The sequence below is a fragment of the Phyllostomus hastatus genome, unplaced genomic scaffold (genome assembly GCF_019186645.2).
Source record: "Phyllostomus hastatus isolate PE091 unplaced genomic scaffold, TTU_PhHast_1.1 phas_scaffold_78, whole genome shotgun sequence".
NCBI lineage: Eukaryota > Metazoa > Chordata > Mammalia > Chiroptera > Phyllostomidae > Phyllostomus > Phyllostomus hastatus.
In genome coordinates this window covers 16,644,700-16,661,478 of record NW_025334041.1, presented here as the reverse complement: position 1 = coordinate 16,661,478, position 16,779 = coordinate 16,644,700, and the positions used below count along the sequence as shown (strand labels likewise).

General features: G+C 34.7%; 1 protein-coding gene across 1 annotated transcript in view; it reads left to right on the top strand.

Annotated features, from left to right (window-relative positions):
• ABCB5 (ATP binding cassette subfamily B member 5) overlaps positions 1-16,779 on the top strand; it is an 87,310-nt gene that overhangs the window by 12,448 nt on the left and 58,083 nt on the right. Inside the window, exons 5-12 of the mRNA XM_045828292.1 lie at positions 1,235-1,426; positions 1,508-1,679; positions 3,824-3,948; positions 4,034-4,211; positions 5,566-5,679; positions 5,995-6,105; positions 8,137-8,262; positions 9,533-9,736. Of these exons, the coding sequence (XP_045684248.1) occupies positions 1,235-1,426; positions 1,508-1,679; positions 3,824-3,948; positions 4,034-4,211; positions 5,566-5,679; positions 5,995-6,105; positions 8,137-8,262; positions 9,533-9,736 (1,222 nt within the window). The remainder of the gene's footprint in view (positions 1-1,234; positions 1,427-1,507; positions 1,680-3,823; positions 3,949-4,033; positions 4,212-5,565; positions 5,680-5,994; positions 6,106-8,136; positions 8,263-9,532; positions 9,737-16,779) is intronic.

The following is a 16,779-nucleotide window of genomic DNA, read 5'->3' as shown; positions in this document are numbered from 1 at the left end:
TTAAGTACGGTTCATTCATATGGAATAAATTGAATGCAATTTTTTCTTTGTTTTCAAGGAATAGTCTTTAAAAAGTGAATCAGTGCTTATATAAAAATTATTTTAATTACTTTTTCTGATTAAATACTCAATATATTCACTGTAGAAAATATAAAAAGATAAAATGCACAATGAAAGTTAAATCACTTATATTCCCACTACTAATGGCTAATAAATATTAATTTTGGTTTATATTAGTCTTTTTACATGTATAAGTATGCATTTATAATTTTAATGTTATTGGAATTATGCTGTTCATATGATTTTAGCTTTATTGAAGCATAATTTACTTACTATAAAACTCACCAGTTTTAAGAATACAGTTGAATAGTTTTTAGTAAATTTACAGAGTTGAGCAACCCTCACCACCATCCACTTTCAGAACACTTCTATCACTCTACAAAGATCCCTTCTCTGCATGCAGTCAGTCCCCATTCCCACCTCCAGCCCCAGGCAACTACTTACCTGCTTTCTACCTCCAAATGCATTGCATATGCATAGAAATATATATGTGTGAGTTTTGTACCTGACTTCTTTTATTTGCCATGTTTTTGAGGTTCATTTATATTGTAACATGTGTCAGTAGTTTATTCCTTTTTATTGCTTAGCAGTAATCCACTGCAAAGATACATCACATTTTGTTTATCTGTTCACCATTCAGATTGTCTCTGGGTTTTGGGGGTTTTTTTTGGTTATTTAAAAATAATCCTTCTATGAACACTGATATATATGTGGAAATAGGTTATTCTCTTAGGTAGATTACATAGGAGTGAAACTGATGGGTTCCATATGGAATGTCGCCCCATATACAAGAAAGGTTCTAGGTTAGATTCCCAGTCAGGACACATACCTAGTTTGTGGGTTTGTCAGGAACCAACCAATTGATGTCTCTCTCCCCATATTTTCCCCTTTTTACCCCTTTCTCCCCTTCTTTCCCCTTTTTCCCCCTCTCCCTCCCTCTTCCCCCTACCCCTCTTCCTCTTTGCCTTCCTCTCAAAGATCCATGAACCTACTCTTTAGTGAGGATTAAGTAAAAATAAATAAATCCTCTTAGTCAAATAATGTGACTTTTTAATTCAAATATTGGGTTCTTTTTTGTTTGTTTGTTTGTTTGTTTGATTTAGGGGAGGTGTTGGTAACAAGGGAAGAAGTTGCTCTTCAGTCTCATTAACATTTCCAATAATCTTTTTTTCAGGTTGACCCTGTATTATGTTGGAATAGGAGTCACTGCCTTGGTTTTTGGCTACATGCAGATTTCCTTTTGGATTATGACTGCAGCACGACAGACCAAGAGAATTCGAAAACAGTTTTTTCATTCCATTTTGGCACAGGACATCAGCTGGTTTGATGGCTGTGACATGGGTGAACTTAACACTCGAATGACTGAGTAAGAGGATGGATGTGTAGCTTATCAGCTTTGTTTTCATATTTGTCATATAACTGACTTTGTTGCCTTTATTTGTTTCAGTGACATCAACAAAATCAACGATGGTATTGGAGACAATATTGCTCTGTTTTTTCAAAACATGTCTACATTTTCTATTGGCCTGGCAATTGGTTTGGTGAAGGGCTGGAAACTCACCCTGGTGACTCTGTCTACATCTCCTCTTATAATTGCTTCAGCGGCCATGTTTTCTAGGGTAGGCAAGATGGCTAATGTGGTGTTGACAAGAAACAGGAATGTGAACTAGGGTTTTACTATGTTGTCAGAAAGGGATTTCTTTTCATTTTTTATGTCCCAAAATAGAAAGGGACATTATACACAAAATTATTCTTGATTTTCTTCACCATTAATCACCTTTCTATCTTCATGTTATTAGGCTATAGTGAAGTTGGTTTTAGTATCTTACTAACATTAAAAATATTCCTCTTCATTTAGTAGCCTAATGCAGCTTCAAATGATAGCATGGGTAAATACTTCAAATGAAAGTATTGTGCGTGGATACATGGGCTGCTGGCAGTACCTTATGTGTTCTAAATTCCCAGGTAAATGTGGTGCAATTTATTTCACTAGAACAGAATGAGAAAATCCTAAAACAATAAATATTTAAACACATTTTTATGACAACCATTTAAAGTTTAAAATTTTAATAAGGCTCTAAATTATATTTAAAATGTTTGCTGCTGTCTATTTTTATGTATTATGTAAATTTTAACAAATTATGTATGTGCATTTTTAATTATTTTTTTCACTATTATACTGTGAGTATACCACAAGATATTAATCTATTTACAGCCTGATTTTGAAAACAATGTTCCTTGTGAAGTTTAAGAGCAACCAATATATCCTTAATAGCTCTCTCCAAATCAGTTTTTTTCCGTTCTACCAATGTATATACCCATTTCCTAGATTTGAGGTACAGTGTATTCTTGAGGAATAGAGTTTTTAATTTTGCAAGACTAATTATTTTTTATGAAAATCAAAGCCAAAATATTCACTGAGTTTGCTAACAGTATACAGAGTCAACCAAATAAGAATTTTTAGCAATAAAAATATTTTGTCATTGAATAATTCCTTAACAATAGACTTGGCCATTTAGACGACAAATCTTTATTAGTGTGGCTTCTAGTGTTGACCTGGTAACCCTCGTCAAAATCTTCATCCCTAGCTTATTTGAAATGAGAACATCTGAGGAGGATTACCCACAGTATGTTACTAAGATCAGATCTTTAACTTAACTGCCCAGAGAAGTGACACAGACAAGTTTTTTGAAAAGAACATCAGTGGGGAATCTAAGTTCTATATTCCTTCAATTTAATTAAATTTGGCAAACATTTATTAAGTACTTGCTATGTACAAGGATTTTTGCTAGGTGCTGCTTTCCTTCTAGTGATATATCGTAGAAATGATTATCTTTAAAAAATAAAATAATAAGTATTTCTTAGCTTATGCTATCTTCTGAGTTTAACTGGATGAGCATGTTTTACATAAAATCAGCACCAAGTGTGCAAAATGTACTTTGAAAGAGGATGATTTGTTATGTGAGTAGGTAATAGTTAGACTCACAGCTCTGAGGACAATTTTCTTCCTGTTCCCTTTCATAGAACTGTTAAGTTAATTACTAAACTAAATCCTTTACTAATCAAGAGAGTAGCAAGTGCATTTAATAGAGAAAAAGGCCCATTCTGATTTTAAATTTTTGAGAAATCACATAAACCTACCTAATATCATGAAGAGTGATATTCTCCTCTCTCTGTCTCTAGAGCCTCAGCTGTTAGTGTTCGGAGATACAGAATTTACTATGCTGTATTGCTGAGGAATCGCTGCGGGAATTCCTTCTGGGTATATGCAGGATCATCGTTCTCTTCCTGCCACAACTGTATGACCAATATCCTCCAGAGGCCTTGCTTTTTCCATAATAATAAATCAAATCAAGTTAAACTAGGTTTACTAATTTCCAGAGTGTATCCAAAAAGAACTATGTCCCTAATATCCTTCTCCAAATCAAGTCTTTACCAATTGTATTAATATAAATATACATTTTCTAATTTTTAAAAAATACAGAGAGAAAATAGTGAAACTCCACTAGTAGAAGGTAAATATTGAGATTTAGACTCTAGGTTATATTAGGCTAAGTTCTTCCACTGCTGTGAGATTTTAAAAAGTCAGTATCTCTGGTCATTGGTTTCCTTATGTGCAAACTGATGAGGTTGGATTAAGTGATGTAAAGTACCTTTGGAATAATAAAATTATGTTATTCTACATTCTACCTGAATTAAATTTTCTACATTGTTACTATCCCAAAGTCATTCTTTGGCTAACTGTGGACATGGTTTATTACAGATAGTCATCTCATTGACCACTAGGGAATTAAATGCCTACTCCAAAGCTGGAGCTGTGGCAGAAGAAGTTTTGTCATCAATCCGGACAGTCATAGCCTTTGGGGCCCAAGAGAAAGAAATTCAAAGGTCTGCTCTTTTAATGATGACAATACATGTTTGATTGTATTTTTACCCAAAGGCTAGTCATTACATTATAGTTTTTCTTTTTAAGGTATACACACAATCTAAAAGATGCAAAGGATGTTGGCATTAAAAAGGCTATAGCTTCAAAACTCTCTCTTGGTGCTGTGTACTTCTTTATGAATGGAACGTATGGACTCACTTTCTGGTATGGAACCTCCTTGATTCTGAATGGAGAACCTGGTTATACCATTGGAACTGTCCTTGCTGTAAGTCTTGTGTGAGAACAAAAGTAATTGGCCTAGATAAATCTTTTCTTGCTATAGTAAAAATTTCTCTTTGAATAACATTGAATATTCAAAGATGAATGTTTTTAATAAGCACCTATCTTTTTCTTCACATGATTTGTATATACCTTTAAATTATATTTATGAATGGCAGGATATATTTATCCAGCCTATCTTCTAAAAGCATCATACTTTTAGAAGAATCATAATTTAATGTTCCATTGAGAGAGTTTTCTTAATCCAGCAAAAAAGGCCAGTCTCCGGTGAGATGTCTTCCTTTCAATCTTGCTGATATACGATGGTACTCTACATTTAGCTTGCTAAATGTCTTCCCTCTGGAAATAGTCTGTGGGTTGGACTCACCTGCCCTTTGTCCTTTCAGCATGTAATAATTGGGGGAGGAGAGTGGGCAGGGCAGTGGAAAGCAATGGGGGGAAAGTGGGGACAACAGTAATTGAACAATAAAAAAAATTTTTTTAAACAGACTAAGCTCTGTCCAACATCACAATTTAGAATTCTTTAAACTCTTAGGGGTTATGCATTAAATTTGAATTTACTCGGTTATCCTCCCAAATTTTGACAATCAACAGATTATTTCAGGATTAAGAACTACTTGTCTTGCTGAACTGAATTGTCTAGCTTGCCTATTCTACCTAGATTTCTTTTTTCTCAGCTAAAGTCATATTATGAATTTGAGACTTTCATAGTTAAGACTTTAAGCTGTTCATTAATTTCATATAAATGACACTGGAACACAAGGAATTTGGGGCACATCCTTGCTCCTCAGTTTGTGTGTGACTTGGACAGATGACCCTTAGCCTCAGCTTCCTCATCTGTAAGCAGGAAAAATAGCACCTAGCTTGTAGGGTTCTTTCTTTATTTGATTTTTTGCAGAGATGTATTTATCTCTCTAAAAATGGACAGGTGTCCAGTGGGACAAGAATTCATAAGAATTTGGACAGAAATGGCACAATGGCTCTGAGTTAGTGAAATCTAACACATCCTTCTCTTTAAAGAACAAGGAGGAGAGTGCTGCTCACCTCCTCACTCAGCCAGGCTCAGGTATGCAAGGCTCTCCTCCGCAAGCCAGTTTTCCTGCTCAGATTTCCCAGAAGGTGATAACGACAAGGCTGTGGGACAATCAAAAGTTGACCCACATTAGGAAAAGCCCAAACATGATGGGATTAACTTGTGTTTCCTTTATAGTTGACAGCCTGTTCTATTCTCCCTTACTTAGTTTTTTTAATGTCAGTCTGAGTCTCAACCAAGTGTACACTGTATTCTGTTGTCTCTCTTATATAACTGAGGAAGGATAATTTTTTTTTTGTTCTTGTAGGTTTTCTTTAGTGTAATCCATAGTAGTTATTGTATTGGAACAGCAGCCCCTAACTTTGAAACCTTCACTATAGCCCGAGGAGCTGCCTTTAATATTTTTCAGATTATTGATAAGGTAAGTCTTCTAATTACTTTGAAAGATAACTAACATTGTTGTAAGAAGGAAACCAAGAAACAGGGACACTCCTTTCACTAAAACTGAAAGATGGACAAAATCAATGTCAGGCAATTGGCTATGGAAAGAGAGATTGTTTTAATTCTTTTACAAGGAGATTGTGTCTTATTAAAACCTTCATTCTAAATCAGTGCACTTCTAAAGCAAAAAGGAAAACATTGTAATATAAGCCCATCTTCAAGTTACTTTTCAGAATCTAGAGAGTATCAATTTAGTCCCTTGCAGATTTATAATATTCTCTTTTTTTTTTCCAAGAAACCCTCTATAGGTAACTTTTCAACAACAGGTTATAAACCAGAATGCATAGAGGGCACTATAGAATTTAAAAATGTTTCTTTCAGTTATCCATCAAGACCTTCTGTCAAGGTAGGTTAAAATTAATTATAGAATTGTACCATTTTCTGATATTGCTGTCTATTGGTTAAGATCTCCTCTTATGAGATAATCTGGAATCATTTGCACCAAGATTTAGCTACTTTGCTCAGAGATTTGAAAAGAGAAACAGAGAGCAGGGAAAGAGGTGATAGTGGGGAGGAAGGAAGGAAGGAAATATAGAAATATTAGCAATAGATAAATAACTCTGGACGAGCCAGTTACATTTTGCAGCCTCTTTTCTATATTCAACTGACTAAAGCACTTTCAACTCCCTGGAACTCCTTCACTCTGGATTTGGCAGCACCCACCAAAAAGTCTTCGATTGGCAGTCCCTGGATGTTGTCCCCCTTAACAACATAACTCATTTTAACCTAGTCTCTAACTTGGGAGAACTAGGCCTGGTTGTGCCTTTCACTTCTCCCTTCCCTAGGACTTATACTGAACAGCATCTGTGCCTGTTACTTCACCCCTCGCTTTTGCACACACAAAAACACACTCATGCATGCACATGCAACACAGTTTTATCTTCCTTTCTCTGTCATTCAGCCTTTGACAAATTCTTGAGAAAATGTGTCTGTCTTTTCTGTTGTCTTCCTCCTTTCATTTTATGGTGTATTTATCCAAAAAGTAGTTAAAGATTGCAGAGTACTAATGAATACCTGTTTCATAGAAAAAGGACATTATTTTAAGTGAAATTAATAAAATTGCTAATGTTATCAACCTGTAATGTCTTTTAAAATATACAAATGTCCTCTGCATAATTTGCATCATAAAAGATCTACCTATTCCTACTTCTTTATTTTTCTCTAAGTCTTTGAATGGAATTCTCTTTTCAAAGCTCTTTATTAATTCCTTATTACTTAATTACCATTATTGTAGTAGTATTGTCTTCTACCATCTTTCTTAACGTAAATAGAGTATTTCAACTCCGTTTTGCAACATTTGAGTTGGCTTCCTGGAAAGGTAAGCATGGATTGTGCTGTGTTGCATAGTAAAGTGCTCTCTGGATTTTAAACAACTATTTTTTAATGAAATTTTGCAACATAGCTCTATTTGTTAAGCTGAAGAGTAAATTTTAAGAAAGAGATTCAGTCATTTTAAATAAAGTACAAATTCTTCTAAGGATGTAACAGGCATCAACTCCACAGTAAAAGTGCAGGTAGAGGAGGAGTTCCTCCCACTGCAGGTTCTGATTTCTTACCTCCTTTCCAGAATTTTTCTCTGCTTGGACCTTTGAAGTTTTTATGTTTGGCTATTTAAAGGGTCAGTTTATTTACAAATGAGGAGATCAAAGTGAGAGAATCCGAGGAAAGATTCCTATAGTCAGGCTGAATACATACAAATGCAAGCAAAGATAGGTGAGAGTTTCTCAGCAGGATTGCTGTTGTCATTCCAGGAGGTTTCTTGCATGTCACAGGTCCCTCAGACACTAAATGCCGGTAGCAATCCTCAGCAATTGAGAAAATTTTAAAGTTTTCCCCTAAATTGAAATGTTCCCAGGATAGCCACCACTAGAAAAGGGAGGGTTCCTATTCATGGAATCTCATTCAGAGGAAGCACAGAAGTTTTAACAATTGTTTTACTTTGGAATATATTTTGCAATGATATTAAATATGTTCTAAAAAAACTTTCTTAAATAGCTCACAAAAATATCTGGCAAGATTCCATTCAGCTGTTTCAAATTAAAAGGTGAAATTTTCACTAACTTGGGAGCCATGAAATTCATATAAAGTATGTCAGCTGAAAATACAGTTTATTGTGGCTAATTAAGACTTAATAACTAAACTGAATTTAGATTTCTTCTTCATGCAGAGAGATGATGAGAGATCTTTTACAATTATTTTCCAATATTATGTAGGTTATTATTATATTGAAACAGATATTGTATATTAAGGTCCACATTTGTTTTTAAGTGTCACAGAACAATTAGTTTTATGTTAATTACATTACATTTTAAAAATATGTAAACCATATTCTCACTTATCCTAGTTTTACGGAATTCCTTCCCATACATTCCAATAGATTCTGAAAGGTCTGAATCTCAAAATTAAGTCTGGAGAGACAGTAGCCTTGGTTGGCCCCAATGGCAGTGGAAAGAGTACAGCAGTCCAACTTCTGCAGAGGTTGTATGATCCTGAAGACGGCTTTGTAAGTGCACCTAGCAATATTATGCACAGTCTACACAATGAGATTTGGAAATGGTACCTATTATAAAGACTTTATAGCTATGACAACTTTTCATTTTTAACAGTGGAACTCACAGAGAAGCAATATCATTTTCTTTCCTGCACATTCATTCATTCAGTAAATATTTCTTGAACACCTACTATGTGCCAAGTACTGTTGTAGGTACTGGGCATACATTGGTGAACAAAGCACTTAAACTTCTGCCCTCGCCAAGTTTACATTCTTACAAGTAGAGACAGACAAATAAAATAAGTAAATTATATAGTATGTTAGAAGGTATTAAATGCTGTGGAGAAAAAAAAAACATAGTAATTTGTAGTACCCAGAACTTACCAAGAATTTCAGTTTCTCAAAACACCTTGGAAGAATGACATCTGTAGAGGATATGCTCTCTTGTTTCATTCTGCCACACATAAAGTTGCACTTAATTTTAATTAATTTAATTGAATTAATATGTACTTGTACATGGCATAGAGAATGAGACTGTGATAGTCACAAAAGCATGATTTTTAATGCTTCTACTCAAATTTTCAACTATTATTTTTAAAAGAAAATCTACTCTCCAGTAGCCTGGTTTCACTTAAATTTGACTTCTTAAGTAAGCCTTCATTTGCAGTCTACTAAACTCATGCATCCAAACTAACTACTGGATAATCATTTCACATATAAAGCAGTTGCATAGAATACCCTTACCTAAACAGAATACCAGAGTTGGTGAAAAAGAGAGACTCTGAGTTATAATCATCAAACATTGGCCTCTGTCATTGGAATATGTTAGGGTAATAGGTAATGGTACTATCTATGGGAAAGACAACATTTATTTATTGTTGTTTATAGTAATGAATAGAAGATATTTTTGCCTTTTGCAGGGGAGCAGGGTGTTGAAGAGAAATAAGGAAGGATATTTCCTAGAAAAATAATGCAAAGATCACATTAGTTTGTTACCTGTGTCTACACAATAACATTGTGGCTCTTAGAATATATCGTTTTACAATGTCTAATTTGTGGGTTTTAGAATAAAGATATTTAGGTAATGTGGTGAGATTTTTAAGCCAATTTTTTAAAGTTCTTTTGTTTTATACCTACCAGAAAAAGTCTCTTAACAGTATAAATGCTATAAACATTCCTGAAAAAGGGTGATCCTCAGCTTATGTTTTAGACTAATAAAAAGGGCTCCCAACACAGCGCAGTGACAGACATCACAACCTACTTCATCCCTTTGCATTGGCAGATCACCGTGGATGGAAGCGACATCAGAACTTTAAATGTGCGACATTATCGAGAGTGTATTGGAGTGGTCAGCCAAGAGCCTGTTTTGTTTGGGACTACCATTAATAACAATATTAAATATGGAAGAGAAGGTGTGACCGATGAAGAGGTTGAGAAAGCAGCAAAGGAAGCAAATGCTCATGATTTTATAATGGAATTTCCCAATGTAAGTACACTATGTAGCCTATGCCTAGTATAGGCTCAGGCTCTGCCTTTGCTCCCAGTGTAAGCACTACAATATTCCAAAATGAAATAACAAAGCAATAACTTCTACAGAGTAGGGGGACATGATTAATTTTTTAGTTGTCCTAGGTAAAACATCCATAAATGAAAGAGTGTGGTAACAACCAAAAGAAGTGCGTCACTGAAAGATAGATTTTAAAAATTATATTTATATCTAATTGGGTCTCACTGTAAATGAAAAAGAAAAACAAAGATTACATGAAACAAAATCATTACAAGCGGAGGAATGATGTCTACAAAATGTTGATTTGCAAGGCCATCTTGTGGCTAAAAGTGGGAATGTCACACAGAATGTTCAGATTGGTTCTGTGATAAAGCAAAAGAAAAACTGACCTTTTTTTAGAAGCACATGGAACTAATATTGGACAAGAAACATGAAATCATACTTGGAAATAGATATAATAAGCTAAAATTCTTGGTATGAGGACATGTCCTAATTTTTACTCAGAACTGATTGCTGTAAAACCACTTGTTTGCATTTCCCAAAGTGTCTGTTCATCGGCATCACCTGAGAATGTAGTGGGGAGTACCCTATGGTATATGAAAGGGTAAGACTTGAAATTAAAATACAGACAAAATTCCACCATCCCTGAAGGCAAAAATAACAAAAAAGTTCTTTTTAATGGGTATATTTTACAAATTGCCCTCTGTAAGTCATAATAATTTTGTTTTTTTGTTTTTCTTATAAAAATGCTCATTATGCTATTAAATATATTCTATCTCCATTATTTAGCATCATAATTAGACAGCAAATTCGTGAAAGACTTGAGGTCATTCTTTGCCTTATAGTTTGGGAAAACACAGACTTCCTTTCTTTGACGTTTTGACACTTACAATGACTTCCTTTTCTCAAAACACCAGTCATCTTCAGTTTCCCACTTGGAATTAAGGAGCTTTCTGGTACCTCTTACATTATACCCTGTAAGTTACTACTTGCTTTTACTAAAAGTATCATATTTATACAAAGATGACCCCTGCTATAAATAGAATAGTAAGTCCTAAAGATATAATCCAAAGAACAAATTAAAGATACTGGCTTATGATGATGGAAACTAAATTCCATTGCCATGCTTATTCAGAGAAATAAGAATAAGCATAGTATTAAACAAAAATTTCAAAAGTGGTTAATTCATATAGGTGACAAATTAGGGAAAGCTATGCTCAAGAAATACCATCACTTTTATGACATTCATATGATACGCACATATTTTTAAATTAATATATTAGGATTAACTAATATTTGCTAACCCTTTCCAATAAACAACCAAAAAGTCTGACGAAAATAGGACAGTTGTTTCCAAGCACTGGATAAAAGGTAACAAAATTGTGATTCCTGAAAGAAAGGAAACTCATGAAGAAAGTCCATGAATCTGTAGCTTTCTGCCTGGGTGCAAACTTCTGATGACATCTCTGGAAACTGGAATCCAGACAGAACTTGGCAGTCCCATGGAGCTGAAAAACAGAGACAGAATTTCAGGGCAGCTTCAGCAAAGGGAAAGGCAGTGAGAGAGCTGCGGAGTTGAGGTGGGGGCAAAGTCCATGTAGGCATCCTGTGGGAATCTTTGAGGATGAGACTACGCAAGGCTTACCACAGAGAGCAGCTGCTACGAAGCTGAGAATAGAAGAGAGATCCTAGACATCAAGCAGGATGGTGGAGATACTGAAATCACAGCCCACCCAGGGTGGAGAGATCACATTAACATCTTTTTAATACCTCAAACATATAGCTGAGATACCAATAAAAGCTATACCTTAGGAGTAGAGACCACACCTTAGAGTATGGCTGACACTAGACCATCTTAACAAATCCTAAAACCATGCCATGACAAGATCCCCAGAAGAAACAGAACTTGGAGGTTGGATCCTGCCAAGTTTCAAGACTTTCCACAGATTCACTCCCAATGAAGTATAAAACCAAGATTACACAAGTTCAAAGTGATAAGTCAATATTTGAATTGCCTACTAGAACAAAAAAATCAACATTTTTTAAAGAGAACAAAATTCAGTCTCTCCAACATATCACACAGAATTGAGTACATATGCTAAAAAAAAATCTAGACATGCAAAGAAATAAGGACTTATGATCCACACTTTCCATAAACATAATCTAAATGTTTATGCACTTCAGAAAAGCTTCTAAATGTTTATGCACTATATATATATATATATAGCCTGAAAGAAGAAATAGACAAATTCACAATTTTATTTGAAGTCTGTAGTACTTGATAGAATGGGCAGAAAGGAAGGATATAGACGACTGGAACAATACTGCAACCAAGTTGATCTAACTGACATATATAGAATCTTCTAACCAATGACTGCAGAATACATTCTTCTCAAGTGCACATGCAGTGTTCACTGAGATAAACAATATCTTGGACCATTAAAATAAAAATTAACATGCTCTCAGTTTATAATAGAATAAACCATTGTCTTGCCAATTAAACCATGGCAAGATGTCTCTTCATACAACCAAAAGAAGGACAACAAATTTAAAAACAAAAAAATAACCAGAACTGCCAGAAAATTGAACTGTATGGAAGTCCAATAACCAAAGAGTTAAAGAAGAAACTTTCATTCAGACTGGTAGGAGAGGTAGAGACAGGCAGCCAGGGTAGAGAGAACATGGAAGACCAGGCAGGTAAGGTGGTGACTGGTGGACCTGGCAGTTCCACATTTACATGCAGATAAACTGGGAGGAACAACTGGGGAGCAAGACAGACTGTGCAACCGAGGGTCCCAGCAATGGGAAAGAAAGCCTTGAAACCTCGTGGCTATAGAAATCTGTGGGAGTTGTGGCAGAGGGAGAAACTCCCAGTCTCAGGGAAGAGTTCATTGTAGAGACCCACAGGGTCCTAGAATGTACACAAACCCACCCACCCTGAAATCTGCACCAGAAGGGCTCAATTTGCTTGTAGGTAGTGGGGCAAGTAATTGAAAGCAGCAAGAGCCAAGCAAGCAGCATTGTTTTCTCTCTGACCCCTCCCCCACGTACAGGCCACAATGCAGCAGTATGGGTTGCCCCACCCTGGCGAATACCTAAGGCTCCACCCCTTCCTACATATTCGCACACTGAGACTTTCTCCAAAAGAAAATATGGCCCAAATGAAAGAACAGATCAAAGTTCCAAAAATAGAACAAAGTGGTGAAGAAAACCAACTATTCAGATTAGTGTTCAAAACACTGGTAATCAGGATGCTCACAGAAATGGTTGAGTATAGTCACAAAATAGAGGGAAAAGTGAAGTCTATGCAAAGTGAAATAAAGCAAAATATACAGGGAACCAACAGTGAAGGGAAGGAAACCAGGACTCAAATCACAATTTGGAGCAGACGAAGAAATAAGCATTCAACCAGAACAGAGTAAAGAAACAAGAATTCAAAAAAATGAGTAGTGTTTAATAAGATTCCGGGACATCCAGAAAGGATCAATATCCAAATCATAGGGATGCAGAAGGAGAAAAGGAAGATCAAGAAGTTAAAAGCTTATTTGAAAAATAATAAAGGAAAACTTCCTTAATTTGGCAAAGGACATAGACATGCAAGTCCAGGGAGTCCCAAACAAGTTGGATCCAAAGAGGACCACACCAGGACACATCATAATTAAAATGTAAAAGGTTCAAGATAAAGAGAGAATCTTAAAAGCAGCAAGAGAAAGGCTGAGAGTTACTTACAAAGGAGTTCCCATAAGACTATCAGCTGATTTCTCAAAAGAAACTTTGCAGGCTTGAAGGGACTGGCAAGAAGTATTAAAAGTGATGAAAAGCAAGGATCTGCAACCCAGATTATTCTATCCAGAAAAGCTATTATTTAGAATAGAAGGGCAGATAAAATGCTTCCCAGACAAGGTAAAGCTAAAGGAGTTCATCATTATCAAGCCCTTATTATATGAAATGTTAAAGCGTCTTATTTAAGAAAAAGAAGATCAAAACTATGAACATTAAAATATCAACAAATTTATAACAATCAAATCTAAAAAACAAAAACAAACTAAGAAACAAGTAGAATAAGAACAGAATCAAAGATGTGGAGATCATTTGGAGGGTTATCAGCTGGGAGGGGTAAGGGGGAGAATGAGGGAAATGGTATAAGGATTTAGAAGCATAAATGGTAGGTACAAAATAGACACAGGGATGTTAACAACACTATAGGAAATGGAGAAACCAAAGAACTTACATGCATGACCCATGGACCTGAACTAAGGGGGTACAGGGAATTGCTGTAGGGAAGGTCGGATGAGCAGAGGGGGGCAAATGGGAAAAAATTGGGACAACTATAATAGCATAATCAATAAAATATAGTTTAAAAATCTAAAAGCATACTATTAACAAAGCTATGCCTATAAATTTTACAGGTTGATGAGGATCAATTCCTTGAAAGACACAAACTACAAAAAGTCACTCAAAGAGGTGTAGATAATCTATAACTGTAAGACTATATTGTCGGGGGGGAATCAACTAGATTCCTAAATAATAGTAATAGTTATAGATGAAATTAAATTGAGTGGCATTCCCAATAGCATCAAAAAATATAAAACAGAATAAATTTAATGAAAGATATGTAAATCTTCTCTGTCAAAATATCAAACATTGGTAAGAGAAATTAAAGGAGATCTAAATAAATAGGATGTACCTTACTCGTTGATTTAGACATTGAATATTTTTAAAGCTATGCATTCTCCCCAAATTGACCTGTAAATTTGATGCTATACCAATCAAAATCCAAGCATTCTTTTTTTGTGTGTAGAGATTGACATGGTGATTCCAAAATTTATTTGGAAATTTAAATTACTAAGAATTGCCAAAATAATTCTGAAATGAGAACTATAAACCTGGAAGACCTACAATATCTAATTTTAAAATAGCAATTAAGGCAGTAGTAATAGCATAGGAATGGATGACATGTAGATTAGTGGAGCAGAATAGAAAGTCCAGAAATAAACCCACATATATCTAGTCAATTGATTTTTCACAAGGCCAGTATATTTCAGTGGGGGGAAGTCTTTTTAACAAATAGTGCTGGAAAAATAGGATATTCATATGGAAAAAATTCAGTATGACCCTTTCCTCACACCATACATACATATTAATTTGCCATGGATCTTAGGCCAAATGTAAAAACATAAACTGTCAAACTTTAAAATTAAAAATTTAGATGAAAATCTTTGTGACCTTGGAATAAAGATTTCTTAGACAGAAAAGCATTTACTTTTTAAAAAAATGATAGACTGGCCTTTATTGAAATTAAAACATTTTAAATTTAATTTTAAAAGATACCATTTAAAAAATAGAAAGGCAAGACACAGAGTAAAATATCCACAATACACTGATCATGCAAAACACATGCACCCAGAACATACAAGGAACTCTTACAAAACAGTAATAAGACAAGAATAAAAATGGACAAAAACTTGTACAGTTCATAAAAAAAGAATCAAATAAACAGTATACACATGAAAAAAATATTTAACATTATTAGTTACCAGGGAAAGCCAAAGTAAAAGCCACAATAGTTAGGTATAAGTCTAACAAAATCTGTATGAAGAAAATTATGAAATTCTGATTAGAGAAAAATTAAATAAATGGAGAGATACTTCATGTTCATGGAAAGGAAGATTCAATATTGCCAAAATGTCAGTTCTTCTCAACTTGTTCTATAGATTCAATGTAATCTCAATCAAAATCCCAGCAAGTTATCTTGTGGATATCAACAAATTCTAAAATTTATATGTGGAAACAAAATAATCAGAATAGCCAACACATTACTGAAGAAAAACAAGGCTAAAAGACTGCACTATAAAACTTTAAGACTTACTGTGAAGCTACAGTAATCAAGACAACATGGAATTGTTGAAAAAAACAAATATATCAGAGGAATAGAGTCCAGAGTCCAGAAATACATCCATATAAATATAGTCAACTAATCTATGACAAAGAAGCAAAGGCAATATAATAGAGCAAGGATAGTCTTTTCAACAAACAAATGGTACTGAAACAACCAGACATCCACTTGTAAAAAAAAAAAAAGCAATAAATGTAGACACAGACCTTACATCATTCCCAAAATTTAACTCAGAATGGGTCACAGACCTAAATATGAAATGCAAAGCTATGAAATTCCTAGAAGATAACATAGGAGAAAACCTAGATGACTTGGATATGACAATGACATTTTAGACATGACAAAGGTGCAAATCATGAAAGAAATTATTGATAATCTGGACTTAATTAAAATTAAAAACTGCTCTGTAGAAGACAACCTCAAAAAAAATGAGAAGATAAACCACAAGCTGGGAGAAAACATTCACAAAAGACACAGTTGATAAAGTACTGTTATCTAAAGTATGTAAAGAATTCTTTAAATTCAACAATGAGAACACAAACAACACAATGAAAAATAGGCCAAAAGTCTTAACAGACACCTCACCAAAGAACATATCCAGTTGGCAAATAAGCATGTGAAAAGATGCTCCACATCATCTCATCAGGGAAATGCAAATTAAAAATTTCGGTGAGATACCACTACACTGGATTTATAATGGCCAAAATTCTAAATACTGACGGCAACATATGCTGGTGAGGATGCAGTGCAATAGGAACTCTCGCTCAACAGATGGTGCTGGACATATATGTCTCATTCTACTAATGGTGCAAGAACATTGCTAGTGAGAATGCAAAATGACTCAGCCATTTTGGACACAGTTTGACGGTTTCTTACAAAACTAAACATATTCTTACCAATTTATCCAGCAACCATGCTCCTTGGTGTTCACCCAAAGGAGTTGAAAATATGTATCCACACAAAAACCTACACAAATATGTTCACAGCAGCTTTATTTATAATTGCCAAAGCTTGGAAGCAACCAAGATGTTATTCTTCAGTAGGTTAATGAGTAAACAGTGGTACATCTAGTCAATGGGATATTATGAAGCACTAAAAATAATGAGCTTTCAAGCTATGAAAATGC